Below are 22,500 nucleotides of genomic sequence, written 5' to 3'. Positions count from 1 at the left end.
CTCTCTCTCTCTCTCTCTCTCTCTCTCTCTCCCCCCCTCCATCTCTCTCTCTCTCTCTCTCTCTCTCTCTCTCTCTCTCTCTCTCTCTCTCTCTCCCTCTCTCTCTCTCTCTCTCTCTCTCTCTCTCTCTCTCCCCTCACCAGGCCGACAGTTGACCATCTTCAACAGCCAGGCGTTCATCAAGATCGGGGGTGGCAGCGGCGGCGAGAAGGGCCGCCACTTCCAGGGCCAGATCTCGGGGCTGTACTACAACGGCCTGCAGGTGCTGAAGCTGGCGGCCGAGGGCGATGCCAACGTGCAGTCGCAGGGCAACCTGCGGCTGGTGGGCGACGTGCCCTCGGTGCTCACCACCGACACCACCGCGTCGTCCACCACGCCTGCGCTGGCCGACATGTCCACCACCATCATGGAGACCACCACCACCATGGCCACCACCACCACGCGCAAGCAGCGCTCGCCCACCATGAGAGACAGTGTCACGCAGGTACGGGCTGGGCTGAAATGCATTATGCGAGCTATGTGTCTGAGATACTAGTGGAGGCGCTGGTTTGTGAGGATGCACTTGGGGTTAGTGAAATGCATTGTGGGGGAACTGATTAGTAGGTTTGTGTGTGCAGGATCTTTATTCCATCCTTTTTCCTTTTGTATCATCAAATATCTTATAAGCCATGCAAGATGCCTTTCCTCAACCCTATTGGGCTTATAAGGTGGCCCCAATGGGCTCCTGAGCCGGAGGTTGGGAACCACTCGTATAGCACCAGTGTTTCCCAAGTTGACAATGTGCTTCAACATGCACAATAAAAGCCAAATACTTAAAATTATACTCCTGAAGGTCTGCTAAAAGACAGAGAGTTGTACTTAATTATTGGAGTATAAAGTATATTTCAGTACTAAATTGCCGTCCGTGGTCCCAAATGATGGTACCTATTTGGCTCTCTTCCTGCTACGAATTTCCGAAATCCACAGAAATATACGCTCTATGTCTGCTGTTTACCCACAAATGAATATAACCCACATCCTCCTGTATGGCTCGATATGATTGGCTTATTTACAGCCTGGTCGTTCTGCGCGTGCTGTGAAGCGAGCCCACCACTGCTACGCTAGGTATCAATTAGCAAAGCAAACAGGAAACCCTCATTTCCTTTTCCTCCGCTGGCTGACAATGGCCAATCACAAGCCCCGCGGCTCTGAGCTGTCCAGCCGCGCATGTCAAATAATCATCAACCATTATATTAGTAATAATTGCCCCCCCCCCCCCCCCCCCCCCCCCCGCCACTCCTCCACGATCTTCAAGTAACAGATACGACATGTTGGGTTCATACCCCGCACAGCTATTAATTAGCTAGACGCTGTGATTCGTCACACCTTCTCAGAGGGGAAGGTTGGCAGAGAATTCCCCTCACGCTGAGCAGAAATGCAGAAAGTGGCTACTTTGGGAAGCAGTGTGGGCTAACAAACAGTGGGCTACGGCCTGCTGTCCTTGGGCCTGCAGCTAGTGGTGACTAGCTGCTACGCTCTGTGTTTTATATTGGAATTTCATAGCTTTTCCAACCGCCGTTTCCAATGGTAGTTATTGTCATTTAATATAAATAAGTCTTTAAAACATACTTCTTACAAAAACTAACTTTAAAGTAGTGCCTGGTTACACTTTCGATAAAAAATTAAATGTAATGAGGCAGTTTTTGCTGAAGCAGTTGGTGATGCTTTTTCTGCTCTCTCGAAGAAGAAGAAGAAGAAGAAGAAGAAGAAGAAGAAGAAGAAGAAGAAGAAGAAGAAGAAGAAGAAAGCCATTGCAAATGTTTGCCATGCCGTTTATTTAAGCCGATTTTTAAAGACCTTTCTCCCACAACACATTCATCCACCTCTTATTTAGTATTAAGGGGCAATCTCCCTCCCTCCATCAGAAGGCGCTAGTGCTAATTATAGCGCTAAAAGCTTTAGGTTAATGGAAGGAGGAAATGGAAGAGGTGGGGTAGGGTATATATTTCTCGAGAATCAATAATTTGAGCCACCGCATAATAAAACAAACGTTGAAGAAAAGTAATTTCTAAGAAATAGATGAAGTGAGTGCTAGTCCAATTTACTTTTAAGGTCATCACATACGCGCTTCACAGAAAATCTCTCCTTCTGAGGGGGAAAAAAAGTACACTTAGTGCTGTCCACTCTCGGTTTAGTGATGTTGTATCGCTGCTATTCTGGGATCACTCTGTGAGGAAAGTGCATTATTTGAATGTATGGCTCTATTAGAATGAGGAGAAGGGCCGCCAATGAAGCCAGACAATTATTATAACATTAGTGGCAGAAGCGGCAGAAAATAGTAAATAGAAGCAGTGCTAGAATAGATGCTTCTCATTTATTTAGCCGGCTCTATTATCCAAAGCGACATGCAAGTGAATAGCCCACACAATGTGCTTCCCCGGTACAATGCTGCAGTTAGCCGCTTCTATAAAACATTCTTTGATGACTTTGCAGGGCTTCATGTTGTCGTGGCTACCATGATGTAGCACTTAGACATCAGTGGCATTCTTAAGAGAGAGAGATTCAACACACACACACAAACACGCACATACTACACACATCCACACGTCTTTATGGTCTCCACCATTCTGGGGGTGCACCTCTTGTATACAGCGACATACAATAAATTAGACTTCTTTCTTTCTGCAAGTTTCAAAAGGAATAAAAAAATAAAAGGAAGACAGCGAGGGAAAGGCTCTGTTTGATGTATCATCTCAGAGCGTCAGAATGCTCCCCAAGCTCTGTGTCTTGAGCTGCGGGCTTCTTCTACGTTGTTGTCGCGTTTAACATTCTCTGATCGACGTTAATACAAGTGACAACGTCACACTTTAAACACAAACACAAACACACAGACATGCACACACACACACACACACACACTGCTGCAATTTGATCTGTGAAGTCTTCTTTAGAATTCCAGTGTAGAATCTACGCTAGGCTACGCCAGGTATCAATTAGCAACGCAAACATGATTTCCTTTTTCCTCTGCAGGATTCTTGTCACGTTTAACATCCCCTGAATGACGTTTATATGAGTGACAAAGTCTCACATTAAACACTAACTCAAACACGCGCCCACACCCACACACACACTCCCACACACACACACACACACACACACCGCTGCCTTTTCATCTGTGCTGTCTACTTTGTTGTTCTGTGAACAACCTTTGTCTTTCGTTTTAAAGAGTGACAATGAGTCACCCTTTCAGTTGTTTAACATGGCCGACGACTGACTACAGCGGTCCCGTTCCAACACTTTGGCACACAATTACCCAGACACAAGCACCGCCACACACACACACGCACGCACGCACGCACGCACGCACGCACGCACGCACGCACGCACGCACGCACGCACGCACGCACGCACACACACACACACACACACACACACACACACACACACAAAAACATGAACGCACAAAAACATGCTTACCACGCACAAACACACACACCCACAGACACAAATATGCGAGCCACCATCAACATAGTTAATACTGCAGCCCTGGAAAGCTGGGGGTGTCAGTGATCATACTGCGCTAACAAAGTAATGAGGGCGAGCAGGAAACCAAATCATTTAATTTTTCAGCGCCCCGGAGGCCCTCGTCAGCTTTGATCACAGTCGAATAATAATAATAATACAAATTATAATAATAAGTTTGATGTTACTGTGTGTGGGAGTTTGTGTTTGTGTGTGTGTGTGTCTGTGTTTGCCAGAATATGTGTCCTTTTTTCTATTATTTCCAATTGCACCTTTTTTTCGGAGATTGAATTTCGTTCAAATGATATGCTTGTGATGGCAATAACGTAGAATGCTTAAAAGTCGTGCAGGACTGGGTGAATTTGCTTCATTAGGATTCTCATCGAATATTAACCAAATGTGCAAATGTGCGGAAGAAACTAAAGCCAGAACAAAATGGCACAACTACAGGGGGTCAAAATCCATCAGAAAATATAAACTAAAGTTAACTTAATTAGAGGCGGGAATTCAGGCAAAAGCCCATCTTATTTAAAAGACACCATATATACTATTATATTTTAATACTACTTATCACCACTACTTTCACATTAACTCTAGAAGTACACTTATTAAAATGGCAGAACGCTTTACAAGTCCGGTATAAAATGAGGGTTGGGAAATTAAATTAGACTTTTTTCTTTATTTTTACAGTCATATCATTCACCTATTCACCAAAGTATGTTGTTAGTAGTTATTTTACAGCCGGCAGAAGCTCAACCCAAAGAAAATGATTTTGGTATAGAAGCAGCTGTAATTGTTTTCATAACTCATTTTATTACAAAAACCAAAATGTCAAGTCTGATTATTGGCTCTGCTTTTCTCATTTAAATCATATGCCTGATTTAATCTACTGTTTACAACTTTTCACTTCGGATGATTTTCTCCGATTTTAAAACAACAACACATGAATACATTCACCGACAACATCTTAATTGGATTCAAATGTTCCCGTTCATGTGTCGCACGCTTCGACATTAATCGACATGCTTGCTCGCGACATTCTGAGCTAATTTAAGGGACCTTTGTGAGAGGGCTAACCGTAGCACTCTTCGTTCGAGAGCGCATGTGTACGGGTACACCTAATAGGCCATTTTAGCTGTAGTTAGGTGCAGCCAGATGTCTGACTGTGTGCGGCGAATAGAAATGCGCTTTAAGTGCATGTGTGAAGGCGAAGGCGTTGCCACGGAAACGCCAGCACGGTAGACGGGCAGGCCAGGTGGGACGAACGCACACATGCACAAACACACGCAATGTCTGTGTCACACACACACACACACACACACACACACACACACACACACACACACACACACACACACACACACATTTCAATGTCTTTATTTGTGTCCGCATTTATAAAATACATTGCAAGGGAACAAATATTTTCAGTTGCTTTTGATGCCCTACTACCTCGAAACAACATGTTGCAGTACTTCAGTCAAACATGCACAGAATAGACAATACGTACACATGAGCTTATGCACACACACACACACACACACTCACACACACACACACACACACACACACACACACACACACACACACACACATACAGACACACACACACAAAGACCTGCATACACACAAACACACACACAGACAAACACAGTTTCAGACCTGCACACACACACACACACACACACACACACACACACACACACACACACACACACACACACACAGTCTTGGACCTGCACCCACACACACGCATAAAAGACACATACACATGCACAAACCCCTCACACACGCAGAGAGCACACAAAAACGTTGATACCTTCACCGATCGAATACACAAACTCAGTCGCACACAGCCGTGCACAGAGGCATGGTAAAAAACACACATCCGTGCTTGCAAACTTCCCGAGTCAAAACAATCCCACTTTCATTAGCAGAGTCGCACACCATGAGAGTCAAACACACGCACGCACCGCCGCCACACAGCGTCTCCCGCTAATAAACAGCCCCAGAGGCAGAGCAGTGAATTAATAGCAGACAGACAGACGGCGCTCAGGGCCTTGCGGTGGGGCTGACAAATTGCCCCTCAAATCAATTACGGCACGGGCAATAAAAGCCCAGACGGTGTGCTGAAGTCTCGGGCGAGACGCGGGGATCTGGGGTCCGTGGAGGGGGGGGAGGCGCGGTGGTCTGCGGGGGGGGGGGGGGGGGGGGGGGCAGTGCTGGTGGTCACGGCAACCACGTGGGATAAGGAGATAGGGAGGTTTTTTCGACGATGAGCCCGACGAGAAAGTACTCGACGAAGACACCCCAGTGTCCGGGTTTCTGATGGTCGGAAATCTGAAATGCGCTGGGTTTAAATCTCGAGGGGTCAGGGTACTGAGACAGTGCTACCCCTTGAGCCATCCCCTACTCCAAAGCCACCCACCATCTCCCCTAATTACTGATAATATTAGCGGTTCCCCACCCATTGTCTGGCTCTTGACCGCCAATTTTAAGAGCTGAAATTTTGTTGACCCAAGCCATATGGCTTTCAAAATGTTACAAATGTCCGGTAAAAACATCTATAGCTTATAAGTCAGAAATCTCCTGGGACCCCATGTGAGGTTAAAGGGACCCGACCCACATGTTGGGGAACACTGAATTATCGCATGGACACTCAAAATACTCTGTCGGGGACCCTTGTTTGACCTTCTCTCTCCCTCTCCCTCTCCCTCTCCCTCTCCCTCTCCCTCTCCCTCTCTCTCTCTCTCTCTCGCTCTCGCTCTCGCTCTCGCTCTCCCGCTCTCCCTCTCTCTTTCTCTCTCTCTCTCTCTCTCTCTCTATGTCTCTCGCCCTCAGAACACAGATGACCTACTGGTTGCGTCGGCCGAGTGTCCCAGCGACGATGAGGACCTAGAGGAGTGTGAACCCGGAAACGGTGAGTGCTGATTGGTTGACGGTTTCTCGCTTTTAACTTCGATGGTATTGGTTGACCTGGAAAGTGTAGGGAAATGTATTTAAAGGTACTGCGTCCACACGTTCTACTAGAAAGCCTGTGTGGAAACAGTTACAGTGTGCTTCCATCCTCAGACCGGACCTTTATACAAAACTCCACCCCCATGCTCTCCTCTGATTGGCCAGATCTGTGTCCGTTGCAGCGTTGTTATTGGCTATGTAATAGAACTCTTGGTACTTCTGATCCAGGAATGGCCCAGCTCTGAATGAATGACCAATGAATACTCAGCCTTGGGATCAAAGACATTCGTGCATTGGGTACATTTGTAGAATTTGGCTTCTTTGGAATTGGTTTTGGCTTTGACTGTGACATTTAAAACAAAGGATCTACTGGCTGATGGTAAGATGGATTGCAGTTTAGTCTCCTAGTCAGAAATGTCGGTTTTTGCCAAGGAACAGAGTATCGCTGAGTAGCTCAGGTAGAGCGGCAGATGCAAAGACACTCGTTTCCGATAGTTTAACTTCACTGCAGCAAACTGTTCATAATCCGCTGGGATAATAAAATAAAGTTAACTTTTATTGGGGGGTACATCTTGGTGATGTCCACTCTCTCCTGCCACAATCCCCCCTTTATCCCTACGCAGCTGTTCTTATTTACGTTTTACTAGCCCCTCCCCCCCTTTTCCCTCGCCGTTCCTCCGATTCCTCCCTCCCCCTTCGCCGAAATTTATTAGAAACGCGGCTTAGAGCGGCTTGCACCGGGAGCCGAGCGGTGGCGTCGGGAGATTAAGAAAGGGAAAAAAATGCCCTGTTTGTGCTGGGCTGAGTGGCGTTGACACTCCCTCCCTCTCCCCGTCTCCCCCCTTCTCCCTGGGTGAGGTCTTATCCCCAGGGGGGCGAGTGGTGGAAGAGGATGCCTGATTCCCTTCTGTTCTAAAAAAAACGGATGGAGAGTTTTGGGTTTTCTTTATGTTCCGTTGTTTGGTGGACGTTTTGCCTTGGCCCTAATCTCCCCTAGCAGAGCACTTTTCCCTCTAGCCTTCGCTCTCTCTCTCTCTCTCTCCCCCTCTCTCCCCCTCTTTCTCTCTCTCTCTCTCTCTCTCTCTCTCTCGCTCTCTCTCTCTCTCTCTCTCTCTCTCTCTCTCGCTCTCGCTCTCGCTCTCTCTCTCTCTCTCTCTCTCTCTCTCTCTCTCTCTATCCAAGGCTTCCTCTTTTTCCTTCGCTCTTTCTCCGGTGTACTCACTGACACCCACTCCATTACAAAGATAGAGAGCTGGACATGCTCACCTTCACACTCACACACACACACACACACACCCACCCCTGGGCTCTATCTCTGTCTGTATGTCTGTTTCTTTGGCTGTCTGTATGTGTGGGAGTGAGGTCTTTCATTCGTCCTCTCTCCACCGAATCCACCCGACGAATACCTGTAGAAACACACAAACACACACACACACTCACACACACACACACACACACACACACACACACACACAAACACACAGGCAAACATACAAGTGAACATAAACACAAACACGAAAGACATATGGACACACACACGCAAACAACTCACACACCACACAAACTACACATGACTACACGCGCACACACACACACACACACACACACACCAACACAGACACACATAAAGAAACACTCACATACATACACTCGGGTCTATCCACACACAGAGGCACACAAGCACACACATTTGAACAGGCAGATACCCACACACACAAACACTAACTCTCAGGCCAGATGGACAAGCATTTCATATCGCAGCCACCAGATACCAAATACGGTTGTTCTGTAGTTTGTCAACCCAGTGAGATAGGAGGGTTTTCAATCCCACTTTAAGCGTCAAGCAAGGCACTGCCTGGCACCACTTTAGGGGAGTAGGACAGCCTTTAAGATTCTTACAGATTTCTTTCTATACTTATATAATATACTTACACAATGTAAGTGATGATATATATAATCAGTTATATAGCAATGCATTTATTATCCTTTGTATTATGAGTAGTAGTAGTACAATTTAGTCATTAAGCAGGCACTTATACGTATACCCAAAGTGACATACAGTGAATACAGAAACAGGTCATTAAAATCGTATTGGCCTTTAGCCGTGAAGCTATATTCTAACTTAATGCTAGCTTTACAGCTGAATGTAGTCGTCACAATTTACAGACAGCGGCTTGAGGTGGGACTTCAACCCTCGTACATATTGCAATTCACTTCTTTGTTCCTCTGGTTTCTGCGTTTGCCATCGTCGACAGAGGAAACTAAATCTCCTGACTTTTCATTCAAAATAAATTTCAAAATGATATTATTGAGAAAGATCTAATCTAGGAATAAGGTGGCATTAAAGTTGTTGACACACCCAAATTGGATTTATGAGGAGAAAGCGGTTTGGAGTGGAAAATGAGACCACAAAATTGCGCCCTTAGGAGTACTGTGTATGAGAGAGAGGGGAAAAGTGAGAGCGAGAGAGAGCAAGAGAGTCTAAATTAGATATAGAGAGATATAAAGACTGCATGAGAGAGAGAGATAGTGCGAGAGAGATATTAAGACTTTATAAGAGGAACAGATAGTGAGATATGGATATGTAGACTCTATGAGAGGGAGAGATAGTGAGAGAGATATAGCGACTGCATGAGGGAGAGATAGTGCGAGAGAGATATAGAGAGTGCATGAGAGGTAGCGATAGTGAGAGATGTAGACTGCAACGATGGGAGAGATAATGAGAGAGAGATAATGGAGACTGCATGGGAGGGAGAGCTGGGCTGAGAGAGAGATAAAGACTGTATGAGAGGGAGAGAGAGATGGAGACTGTGTGAGATGGAGAGATAGTGAGAGAGAGTGCAGGAGGCTGCATTGAAGGAAAACACCGACAGCGATATTAAGAGGTGCGTCACGTAGCCCTGAGCTCAAACTGGAGAGAGAGAGTAAGAGGGAAGAAGAGAGGAGGAGAGAGAGGGAGCTAGATAAAGAGAGGGAGCTAGAGAGGGAGAGAGAGAGGAAGTTGAGTAAGGGCCGACTTTAGGCTATGGAAAAAAGGCAATGTACCGGAAAAAAAAGAGAGGTTAGAGTCAAAGGCAAAGAGATTGTGTGCGTCAGAGAGAGAGAGAGAGAAAGGGGGAGGACGGACGAGAGAGGGCGGGCAGGAGGGTGAGAGATGGGGAAAGAGAGATTGACAAAGGGTGCCTCAGAGAGAAAAAGAGAGAGACAGACAGAGGGAGGGCGGTGGGGAGGATGAGAGAGAGAAGGAGGGTGGGAAAGAGAGAGAGAGAGAGAGAGAGAGAGAGAGAGAGAGAGAGAGAGAGAGAGAGAGAGAGAGAGAGAGCAGCGGTGTTACTAGGTAGAGAGAGAGTGCTGTCCGTCTCCCATGGGCCCAATCAGTCCTTTGAGTTTGTCAGGGTGCTTTAATTACCCCCACCCACCACACTCTGGGTGGAATCTGCCGGCACTTCTAATGAGCGGGCTGACAACCAGCGCCCACCAGCGCCAGCCCCCCCCCCCCCCACACACACCCCCGCCCCACCGGTTCGCCCTGGTTCACCAAGATAGTCGATGCGACGGGTGGATCTGCTGAATGACTTGAGGACACAAGTATACAAACAGCCCTCATTCACAAAGCCATCACCACACGCGATGGACCACCCTCCCTTACTTTAGTCCATTTCTTAGTTTCCGCAGACAAAAATGACGATGTTTCTGACTACGAGTGGCAGAAATCTTAATCGTCCTTCATTTCCGCCCCTCTACCGCGATGTGTTTTGCGCTTTATTCGTGTGCGAGAACAATTTATTTAGTTCACACACAGACGTGAATCCTGCAGAGCATTTACATGATACATACGCTTCTGCCACCGACGGCGAATGCACAGTAGTCATTCATTCTAAACCCTCCCATCAAGTGTTTTTCTTTTCCCTAACACCCATATACAAAACCTATAGCGCGTTTAAATAACAAATACCCATTTTTTCCGACGGCGAAAAGTCGCACTCGTCATTAATTCTAAACCCCCTCCAGAGTCTAATTCCATTCGCGTTCGTCCTCACATTCCCTTCATCTTCTCCCGCACCCACTCTCACTCGCTCTCTCTCGGTCTCTCCATCTCACGACCCCCTCTTTGATGCCCCCCTCTCCCTCCTCCTCTACCTTGTGCTACTTATCAGTCGCGGGATGTAGCAGGTGCTATATCAAGTTCATACCCTTCGTCCCGGACCGGCACACCCACCATTCATTACCGCCCGGCGCCCCGTCCCGCCGCGGCTCTGGAGCCACTGAATACGTTTTGTTTTTTCACATCTGTCGAGAACGCCATCCATTAGAGTTGATGTTGCTTTCACTTTATGTTGTAATGTTAGCGAAAATGCCTCGGGGTTAAGGGTGCTCACTGCCCCACTCACTTGATCTAAATACTAACCTCCGGGAGCACTGAGGTGAGTCAGTATGCAGTTTAGTGATTTATCTCACGTGAAATCAGTGTTATGTAGAATTTACTGATTACAGTTGTCTATTGAATTTAAATATTTATGAACCTGGCGCTTTCTCAGTCCCAGGGCTAAGATTGCAGTTTATCATTGAAGAAACACCAGGGTGTGAGCAGAGATAATAGGAAGGGAATGAAAGAAAGCAAGGAGGGAGGGAGTGAAGGAAGAATCCACCTTTTATCCTCCTTTGCCATAGAGTTTAGCCACTGCACACCTTAATTCCTGTGAAGCTCCACACACATTTTTTTCTAGCTTGCTTAATAAGAACATTTCCTTTGTTTTGGTGTCAGCGACTCACCAGCTGTCGGGAACGCTGAAGAGATTCTCCTGGGAGGCAATTTATCTTACAGGGTGTGTATTTGTTTGTGTGTGTGTGTGTTTGTGTGTATTTATATCTGTGTGTGTGTGTGTGTTTGTGTGTGTGTGTGTGTGTGTGTGTGTGTGTGTGTGTGTGTGTGTGTGTGTGTGTGTGTGTGTGTGTGTGTGCCACGTACAAATAGGACTATAAGTCCTTTTTAACTTGGATTAAAAGGGATATAGGAGGGGAAGAGTGGAACGAGGTATGAAGAATAAGTAAGGAGGAGAGAGGGAAGAACGAAACGGGGGAAAAATGGAATAGAAATCATACAAATACACAGCATGCAAGTACAAGAACGACAGTGAATGTAGGTTCACATAGCTCCCCTCCCTCATTGTTAAATTTCCATCCATCTGTTTTGGGTCAGAAAGTGCTCCCTTCCCCACCGACGCGATCAGGTCGACCGCTCGATCCATGTGTCCCCGGGGGGGCGGAGTCAAGAGGGAGGCGGAGCCACACCCACATAGAAACGCAAACCAATTCTAGCAAGCACCACACCCTAACTGAGAACCCAATAGAAACCCGGACGACACCAGAGATACCAGAGCCTTATTGACTATCAGAGAGAGAGAGAGAGAGAGAGAGAGAGAGAGAGACAAGAGTGAGGGGCAGGAACAAAGGAACACCACCCTTGTCCCCTTAACACTCAAACACACACACACACACACACACACACACACACACAGTGTAAACCGCCCTTCCCCACCAACACCCGCCGCTACGTGGCTCTCGGTGGAACGTGTTATGAGCCTCGGCTTCATCCATCAGCGTCAGAAATAAATGACTTTGCTTTAGGCGAACAAGTGGCGGCGGCGGCAGCGGCCGGTGACCGCGCCGACCCGCCTTGCTCGTAAACAGCTCATTAAGTTGTGCGGGAACGGCGAGAGCGCACTTCCACGCTGTCACGGGTTGCGCCTTGTTTTGGGTTTGTTTCTAGAAGGCGACAGGGACGTAATTGCAGCTAACGCAGGGGCTGATTTCAGAATAAAAGTGACCAATTGTAGGCGATGGGTGGGGGGGGAGATGCATGGGGAGGGGCGAGATGGCAGTCAGGGGTGAGGGGATCTGCCTTCATTGTTGTCAATTCAACACGGTAATTGAAGTTGAATCGCAAAGCGCTCCATGTTCCAAACCACTGTATCTTTACGAATTTGTGCGTGTGTGTGCGCGCGCGCGTGTGCGTGTGTGTGTGTGTGTGTGCGTGTGTGTGTGTGTGTGTGTATTTGGTTGTGTGTGTGTGTGTGTGTGCGCCAGAGCGGGGAACCCAGTGTGCACGGCAGTCTGTGATTATTTTAAAGGTGAGGAGAGGGAGAGGTGTTGGAGATCAGCAAACTTCCACGTCTCAGGATTTTATTTCTCTCCCCTGAGGTCGACACATAGACAAACAACGACTTAATCAAACCGACGTCTGTCAAAAGGATTCCTATCAAATATCTCCCCTACTGCGTTGTAGATCTTGTCATCAAAGCAGAACCGATGTCAGTAATCTACGATAGCTTTGTGGCTTTTGATTGCCATCAAATACAATTCTACCCCGATCTTAGCCGACGCTGTAACCACCAGTATTTGGAACAGCCCTGTGAACTAAATAAAACGACAGAAAAAGTTATACATCATAATAATCGTCGCAAAAGTATTTCCAGTCTTTGCTGCTATTTATTCAGCGTTGTGTTCTCGCGTTCTGCCTATGTATGGTTGCTGTGGACAATGAGGGTATCGAACCTTGGACCATTTGGCCAACCGCATCCGGCAAGCCTCGGACAGGGGGGCTTCAACTGAGGGATCGAGACGAGAGAGAGAGAGAAAGAAAGAGAGGGAGAGGGGAGAGCCAGCTATGAGTTTACCGTGGTCCGGACCTCTGTAATGTTTTCAGAGATTAAAAAAAGAATAAGAACCTTAATACAACTGTAGACAAGATCAGCTGTTGAGAACTTCTCTGAGATGAGTAAAGGCTTACTTCAGTTGAGACTTGTAACTTTGTGTCCGCCATGTGTGACATTTGTTGGTGCATGCGCGAACCAAGCACAACCCCCTCCCAACAAAACTGAACCCCTGCAACTGAAGCCGTACCCCCCGCCCCCCCCTTATCAAGGCTGAACCCCCGCATCTGAAGCCGCTATTGAACCTCACTATTTTTCAAACCCGAGCTGTGGCCCTGGATATATGGCGCCGGTTCACCGCTGCGATATTTCACTCTCTCCGTCTACAAAAAGTCTGTATTTCTTATCCTTGGATGTCGATGTTGTTGGTCTCCCCTACCCTAATCTCCTTCTCCGGGGACTATTAACTAACGGAGGCAGAAGGGGACCAGAGCTGACCAAAGCCACCTTAACCACTAGACGATATCTGGCCCAATATGCTGTCGGGGCAGTCCAGCTGAACCAATCTGCTACTGCATGAGGAAGAGGAGGAGGAGGAGGAGGAGGGTGTACTGGGGATGAGTTGGGGGGTCCGGTCGGAGATGGAAGCACGCTGTAACTTTAAACAAACTGGGTTTTGCCTGGCAGGCAGGAGAGAAACACAAGGAAATGAAAAGATGGTGTGGTTTGATAGAGGCTGTCGAATATAAGTAGGGTGTGTGTGTGTGTGTGTAGGGGGGGGGGGAGGGTGTATTAGGGGCAGAGGGTGTTGAGGGTTATCCTGGATTGGACTTGAAGACTGTGGCGATGGATTTGAGTTTAATACTCTGCTTTTCCATCTTCTTTACTCTATCCCCCCCCCCCCCCCCCCCCCCAATCCAAAAACATCCAAACGGAGACAGAATAGAGAGAGATGGCTTCTGGAGGATTATCTTTCCAGTGCACTTTTATGTTATTAGGAAAATGTATTTGTTTTCCTTTATTTTTTCACCTATCCTTATCTGATTCATGACTCCTAACCTCCAAGCCTGACAGAAAGTGGAAGTAGTAAAACTGTGTGAATGCACACTTCAACGTTAAGAAATAAAAAACCAAAGAGCTAGAAAATAAAACACATTGCATCCCTTTTCTACTACCATCTATCCAGTGGGACGACATCAAGTCCTAAAGTTTTCACTGGAGCAGCGTCTGGTACTACATTATATACTGTACTGACTTTATTGTAGTGTTCATGCAGTACTAAAGTACACACTGTAACTGTGTCCAGTACTAGATTAACTGTACTGGTGAGCTGTACTGTAGTGTCTATGCAGTGCTAAAGTACTCACTGTAACTGTGTCCAGTACTAGATTAACTGTACTGGTGAGCTGTACTGTAGTGTCTATGCAGTGCTAAAGTACTCACTGTCACAGCGTCCGCTACTGCATTATTAACTGTACTGTAGTGCTCATGCAGTACTAAAGTACTCACTGTAATAGCGTCTGGTACTACAGTATAATCTGTACTGGCTGCCGTACTGTAGTTTTCATGCAGTACTAAAGTACTCACTGTTATAGCATCCGGTACTACAGTATAATCTGTACTGGCTGCTGTACTGTAGTTTTCATGCAGTACTAATGTACTCACTGGAATAGCGTCTGGTACTACAGTATAATCTGTACTGGCTGCTGTACTGTAGTTTTCATGCAGTACTAAAGTACTCACTGTTATAGCATCCGGTACTACAGTATAATCTGTACTGGCTGCTGTACTGTAGTGTTCATGCAGTACTATAGTACTCAATGTAATAGCGTCCGGTACTACAGTATAATCTGTACTGGCTGCCGTACTGTAGTGTTCATGCATTACTCAATGTAATAGCGTCCGGTACAACTGTATTAACAGTACTGGCTTACTGTAGTGTTCATGCAGTACTATAGTACTCACTACACTGGCTGCAGCACTAGTGGGAGTGACTGGGAGCGGTGGGGATGGGTTGGGTGTGTCACTAGCTTATTTTCCCCTGGTCGGTAAACACATAAGTAGGGCAAACAGCGGGCAGAGTAAGCCCTGTGTTTCCCGGGCGTACCCGGGCGGCGTGCACTAGGTATACAGCTTGAAATTGCATTGGCAGCATCTCTGTCAAAGGCACAGATGGTGCGGTAAAGATAGCGTCGCTCGCGCGTTCTCCAACAACACCCCGCCCCTACCCACCCCTACCACCTTCACCCCACCCACCCCCCTCCCCCTCTTCATCACCACCCCAATCCAAGATCCAGTGAAACGAGTAGCTCCCTCAGAAGTCCAGGGAACTCAGTTTTTGTAGTTTTTCTCTTTTTTTGCCATTGCATTTATTCCTACGAGTTTGCCATTCTCCGATTGGGAAGTTTCACGAAATTTCACTTTTCTTTTTTGGAGATTGCTGATCCTTAAAAGGTGCCATCACTCTCTCTTCTTCTCTCCTCCCAGTCTTCAAGGCGAAACAGTCCTCTTACACACACACACAAAAAAAATAAACAGAAAGAAAGAACTTCAGCATTGCCATGGAAACTAGACCACAGTGATTTTGAACTTAAAATAAGGGAGTTCTAAACTGAACAGTGACTAACTATTCCTTCTCGTGTGTGTGACACAATTTTATTGCGTTCCCTGTTTCTGTTATGTATGTTGTATACACAGATGTATTTACAGGTTGTGTTAACTGAATGTTGTTTGCTATCAAACCACCTTTGCCCTTTCACAAATCATGGTGTTGATCCTTGCTAAGCTAACTAGTATCAGGAGAAACCCTAACCCCTGTCCTTCCCCCCCAACAAAACCTATTTATACCCGTTCTTTCGTCCCCAAAATCCTTTATACCGTAGCTCCTTTCGACAAGTCACTCTAATTCACCTCATTAAATGAACCAAGGGCCAGAATTGTCATTTTATGCTGATGATGTTAGCAATTTCTTGCTAACATTTTGCTTTAACATTTTCGCCTATGATGTGCCGTTATCATGCTAACCTTCCCTCTTCCCTATAACGTTTTCAAATTGTTTCCTATCCTATTCTGACTCGAAATACCGTTAATGCCAGCAAGAGAACATGTTGAAAATAACCACAAATTGTCTGTTTAATGTGTGCTGTGTAATAATGTTCCCTGTTAACTAATCTCCTTTTGGGATTTCTAATTGCTAATAGAATTACTTGGAATGACGAATTAATCACGTATAACTTAGTGATTCTTCATTCTCGGCCACCTTATCCAAATATAACAATATTTGCCCTGTTTAATTAATCCTCCTGAGGATTTGAACAGCAAGGTGATTGTTATTCTGGAGTGATATTTCATGATGATGTTCACGTCCGTTTGGGCCACTTTAATCATTAAAACACAAATCCGATAATTAAGGCTAGCTAACAGGGGTTGGCCAATATGACAATCCCATATAGCCACCGCAAGCTAATTAGAAAAAAACTAACCCTAAAAAAATTGCCAAAGAGATGGGTACAGTAAAGTGGGAAGCCTATTCTTTTGGGAATATACTATTTATTCCAATCGCCCCCCAAAAAATGAAATGGCAGAAAGGGAATGGGTGGTGGTTGTTATCATTACTATCTAAAAACAATCTTACGCAGCTTTCTTTTTGTAATTTTTTTTTTCATGCAAAAATCATGCGGCCAATTTGTTAATGTAAGTGACCTGAACCTCGTGGTTTGCTATCTTATCTCAACCAATCAGAAGTGACATCTGAATGCTAGCGTAGTTAGAACAGACGTTGTTAAGCTGAGCATAGGCTGTATAGTACCATAGGTTGTTTAGTATTATATCTTAGATTTACTTTTACCATGTACCGTTAAACAAGCAAACACCAGATTTACATACATCAGATAGGTTTACGACAGTTTAGTAAGAGTTTATTCAGGGATTCTAGGAGTAGGATAGAATATTTGCTTGTATTTATACCTCAGTTTTAGGTAAATTAGTCAGAATACTATGTTTAAATAGACAAGGTTAACTAAACGTTTAGCACTAACTTCATGTTAGTCTTTAGTGCTGTTCTAATCATGGTGTTAATGTATACTGTATTTCAACTGTCGTTGCTTTCCTGGTGTTAGTTTGGAGGGACGACTCTTCCTTAAGGGGGTATCTAACGCTTGTCTTTCCCCCCCCCTCCGTTGTCTCTTTCTTGTCCCAGGAGGTGAATTAGTGTTGCCCATAATTACCGTGGACTCCCTAGACCCCCCGTCCATCGCGACGCGCTACCCGGTAGTCCCCCCGCCCCCGACCACGTATCGCCCCTTCCTCACCCTGCTCGAGACCACCAAAGAGACCCTGTCCCTGCCCAACCACGTCCCCGCGCGGGCCCCCTGCCCCCTGGACCACGAGGACTGCGAGGAGCCCATCGAGGTGTCGGCGTACGGCTCGGGCGAGATGACCGAGTCGGACGACGAGGACTATTTCAAAAACTCGCCGCTCGTCACCGACCGGACGGTCCTCCCCCCGCCGCCCGCCGCCCAGAACCCCCGCGACCGCCACTCCTCCCGCGTCCCCGACCCCCACCGCCCGCCCCTCCCCTCCACCCCCACCGCTGACCCCGACCACCTCGGCCCGCGGCCCAAGCCCCCCAACGCCAACCCCGGCGGCAACGCCAACATCCCCGCCGGGAAGATGAACACCCGGGACCAGGTGCTGCTGCCCCCGCCGCCGCCGGCCCACCCGTCCTCCTCCGACCCGGGTCAGCGGCGCCACCCCGCCGGAGGGGTGACCCACCCGCCTAACTTCCCCCATGTGCCCACCGCAGATCCCACGTCCCCCGAGCGGGGCCTGCCCGGGGCCGTGGAGGTGCAGCAGTCCAGCAGCACCACCGGCATGGTGGTGGGCATCGTGGCGGCCGCCGCCCTCTGCATCCTCATCCTGCTCTACGCCATGTACAAGTACCGCAACCGCGACGAGGGCTCCTACCAGGTGGACCAGAGCCGCAACTACATCAGCAACTCGGCCGCCACGCAGAGCAGCAACGGCACGCTGGTGAAGGAGAAGCAGGCGGGCGCCGCCAAGACGGTCACCAAGAACAAGAAGAACAAGGACAAGGAGTACTACGTCTGAGGGAGCCAGGAGCCGGAGGGGGAGCGCCTAGACAGCGAAGCCTGAACCGCGGGGCCGGGGCACTTCTTCTAAAGAGGAGCGAGAGAGAGGGAGAGAGAGAGAGAGAGAGAGAGAGAGAGAGAGAGAGAGAGAGAGAGATGGAGGCAGAGAGGATGAGACATGGTGTCTTTTCTTTTGACACGTTAAAAGTGTCGATTGCCATCGTAGAAATTGAGGTTCTAGGAATACTTTACTTATTTGTCGCACTCATTAGCTCCCAAATTGGTATATACAGTACACTGTGTATCGGTGGCTTGGACTGATTTTAGTGTTTATGGCTTGTCCAGTGTGTTTATGTGTGTGTTTGTAAGAGAGAGGCTGCCACCTCTAGCACCACACGAAACCAACACACACAAACACCAACAAACACACACAAACACAAGCACACACCCACACAAACACACACACATACACACACCAACACACACACACACACACACACACACAGACACACACACACACACACACACACACACACACACACACACACACACACAGTGCCAAGAAGGACACAACTAAAATGTCTTGTTTATCTCACGCCAGGTGAGTCTTTTGTAAATTGCCATGGGGAGAAAAAGACTGCCAGTATTTGAGTGAAGGTCCATACATCCTCAAGGCCATTGTAAAAAACAACACAACCTCAATCAGTATGAGAATAGATAAGGTTCAAGTAAAGACATTTCAGTTCAAGTGAAGAATAGCAGTGACACACGCCTGTGAAATTTGAATTCTGACAAAGAAAAAAAAACAGTGTCAAAGCCACTGGCCTTCTCCCTCTGTAAGTATTAAGAAGTCTCCTAGTGTCCTCTCTTGATCTCTCGCTGTCCCTCACGTCTCCTTCTCTCTCTCTCTCTCTCTCTCTCTCTCTCTCTCTCTCTCTCTCTCTCTCTCTCTCTCTCTCTCTCTCTCTCTCTCTCTCTCTTTCTCTCTCTCTCACCCTCACCCCCTCACTCCCCCCCCCTCTCTCTCTCTCTCTCTCTCTCTCTGATTCCTCTGCTTTATCCGGTGCGCTCTCTCCCTCCTCTCCTCGCGCGGTGCGCACAGCAGTCCCGCCCGAACAGTAACCTCCGCTGCTGTGTTTCGAGCATGTAGTATTCATTTTACGAAAAACGAGATTTAAAAAGAAAACTATTTCTTCTTTTTTTCTTTCGTTCTGTGGAGTTTAAATTGATGAAAAAAAAAGTACACATACATATATATAAATAAATATATATTATGACAACGACGATGATGATCAACAACAACGATGTTAAACGTAGCAAGAACGAGATGACGCCGTTTGCGACGTGCCTCGGACACTGACTTTGTACGTTTTAGCCACAGAGACGTCTTTGACGATGACTCCCCCCCCCCCCACCCCCACCACCACCACCACCTTCACCCCACAGTTAGCCTTCTTTAGAGCATACCTCTGTCCTTTCTCTTCCCCCTGGCTGGTGCATCCCGAAAGAGCAGTTCTCTGGTTCTTCACAGTTACGAATAAATGGAAAAAATACCCGAAATTAAAGAGAGGGAAAAAAAAAACGATCAAACGGACAACATGAATATAAGTCGTGTGGATCATTCAACCGCGGCCCGTGGAAAAGGTCAAGGTAGGTGACTGTGACAACCTCCTCACAGATGGACAAGATGGAGGAGATGGAGATGGAGGACAGATGGAGGACGGACATCTTAGATTTTCTTTGTGACATTAGAGCCACTACCATCCCCATCCTAGCCACCATCAACACCCTCTCTGCTGCCCACCCCTTCCCCCCCCGGAAACCATGAGCCTTTCCCTTGGTTACACTCTTTTGGAAGACTCCCTGGTTGTAAACAGCACCGCTGATACGAGACTCCACTGAAGAATCGTTGCGAGACGGGAACGGGGTGGGGGAAAATCTCAGTTATTTTCTGGTTTAATTTTTTAACTTTGGGGCGGGGGGACGGGGGAGGAAAGAAGCGTTCTTATGTTGAGGTCCACTGTGGACTGAGGTACTATGGAGTGAGAGACTGGTGGCTTGCGCCCTGTTTATGCTCTGAGTGGACAGCCATAACGGGCAGGGATAACTTTATGGAGCGAACACGCACATACACAGGAGTGTGTGTGTCTGATGCCAGTTCCCTTGGAGATATACAACGGAACGTACTCCGAATTTTCTCAACTCTATTAAAAAAAGAAGAAAAACTGTACCATGAAAAGAAAAAGAAAATCTTGAAAAAAAAAAAGTTTGTGAAATGTCTAAATATTTGACTATCATCCCATGACTAAGAGAAGTGTGTTTTCCCCGCTACCATTACTGTTTGAAGATTTGAAAAAAAATTAAAAACATTGACTATGGTAATTGATTCTTGGAAATTGGAATTTCTATGTTGTATTTCATTTAGTTTCGTTTTTAGTTTTTTTTGTTGAGAAAATGTGATTTGGGCTACCAACATGTAACCACGCTTTTCTCAACTCTCCTCTGAGAAATCTGATATTTACGATTCCCATCCTCAACTCTGTTTGACATTCATTATTATGTGTTTCCTTTTTTTTCTGCTTTTGGTTTATTCCTTTGACATATATTATGTCCTCAAACTGTGGAACAAGCAGCTCCTTACGTTTCTTCCTGTTTCTTTCTGTACTGCTCAGGGCGATACGGCCACCATTTTCAGCAGTCTTTGTCTCATTGCCGCTCTTTACGTTCTCTGACCCCATTCCAACCATATTCCTCCCAGTAACTTCCTGTTCTTTCTAAATGTTATCGTAAAGTGTTCCAGTGAGATGAATCTAAATATGTGTACATTAACAGAGGGGAATACACTTGGTTATATACTTCTTAATCTCCTGTGTGTCCTGTGGTCTTTTCTGCTTGCTTCCTCATGAACAGAGTATCACACAGAGACACAGCCTAAGTACTGGGTCAGTATCAGGTTCTCCTTTACCCTACTAGCCGTACGACCAACTACAAATCTGTTTTCAGGCCTGTCTCTTTAGATGAATCATCACATTTAAAATGTGGCTGTAAATTGTCATTGTTAATTCATATATGCCAACTTGTTTACTGGTATAATCACAAAATCAACCTCGTATTTTTGCAAGAGGTCCTAGTTTATAATTTCCAATTGAATTCACACAGTGATATACCATTGCAATGGACCTCAGTAGGACTTGAACCCAAAACTGTAACACAGAGGGTTAACCAGCGACGCTCTTCACTGCACCACTGAGATTGGGACAGTCACAGGTCTGAGGTTACACGGGACTTTACAACTAATTCCAAACTTACATTGTAGCTTTGTATTAAAGTTTAATTGAGGTTATGTTCACTGACGTTTATCCCGTCATGCATTTCGTTTTTAAGGAAATAGCCTCAAGTTACAGCTTAAACTTGCCAAATTACCATGAGCTGAGTGGACTACCCAAACAGCCATAGATAACGTTATGCAGCTAATTAAATCATGGGCTAGCCCAGCGATGTAATCACTGGTTAAAATAATCATTCTTAAAAAAAAACGTATGGGTATGTTGAACGTGGTTGAAGCTTTATAATGTTACCGTACACATTACAGTGTACCTGCCGAGGAGACGGTGGGCAGATGGGGGAAACACTGCATTAGCTTGGTGGCTGACACAAGCAACATATCATAGTAAGCTAAATCACAATTGATGAATCATAGCAATAAATAAGGTCTGTGCTGGATTACTGTTTGCTTGTACCCCAAGAGCTATAACGTGGTTCCATAGGAAGTGCGCACAGTTGACACTTGACCCACAAAGAGTTGAGAGTTTGACTCAGCCAGTGTCTTAGAACTTTTATCCCTTGCTCTCCACAACTTTGCTGCTGCAAGACGAAGCAGCACTTTCTTATGAGTTTAGGACTCCACGGAGGGTTGAAAAGGAAGTGGGCGTGGAAAAGTGGGGGAGGCACATGTACCTCTAGTGCAAAAAACACCGTAGCAGGGAAGGATAATTACTTTATTGTCGCCTCAAACAAAAAACCTGCATCGGCAGAAAGACAAGTGTGTAATCGCGTTATTCGTTTATGACTACATAAACGAATAACATGATCCGTTTTTGGTTTTCTTTCACTTTTTTCCTCATAAATATCCATGGCGTCAGTTTATTGACGCTCTATGGGTGTTTCACTCGGTGCCCACACAGTTTCATCATAGTGGACGCCTTGCCACCGACGGACGGCTAGAACCTCGCCATCCTCCCTCCCACCGCTTTCGGGACCAGAATGGTGAAGAGCGGTGTGTTTTTGAGTCAGTTGTGATC

General features: G+C 46.5%; 1 protein-coding gene across 1 annotated transcript in view; it reads left to right on the top strand.

The window, feature by feature from the left end:
* Positions 1 to 19,164, top strand: part of nrxn2b (neurexin 2b) — a 611,205-nt gene extending 592,041 nt beyond the window's left edge. Inside the window, 3 exon segments of the mRNA XM_030338327.1 lie at positions 144 to 484; positions 6,340 to 6,418; positions 17,308 to 19,164. Coding sequence (XP_030194187.1) covers positions 144 to 484; positions 6,340 to 6,418; positions 17,308 to 18,218 — 1,331 coding nt within the window. The 3' untranslated portion in view covers positions 18,219 to 19,164.
* The last annotated feature ends 3,336 nt before the right edge of the window (positions 19,165 to 22,500 follow it).

This window comes from Gadus morhua, chromosome 17 (genome assembly GCF_902167405.1).
Source record: "Gadus morhua chromosome 17, gadMor3.0, whole genome shotgun sequence".
NCBI lineage: Eukaryota > Metazoa > Chordata > Actinopteri > Gadiformes > Gadidae > Gadus > Gadus morhua.
This window is presented reverse-complemented; position numbering and strand designations above follow the sequence as displayed.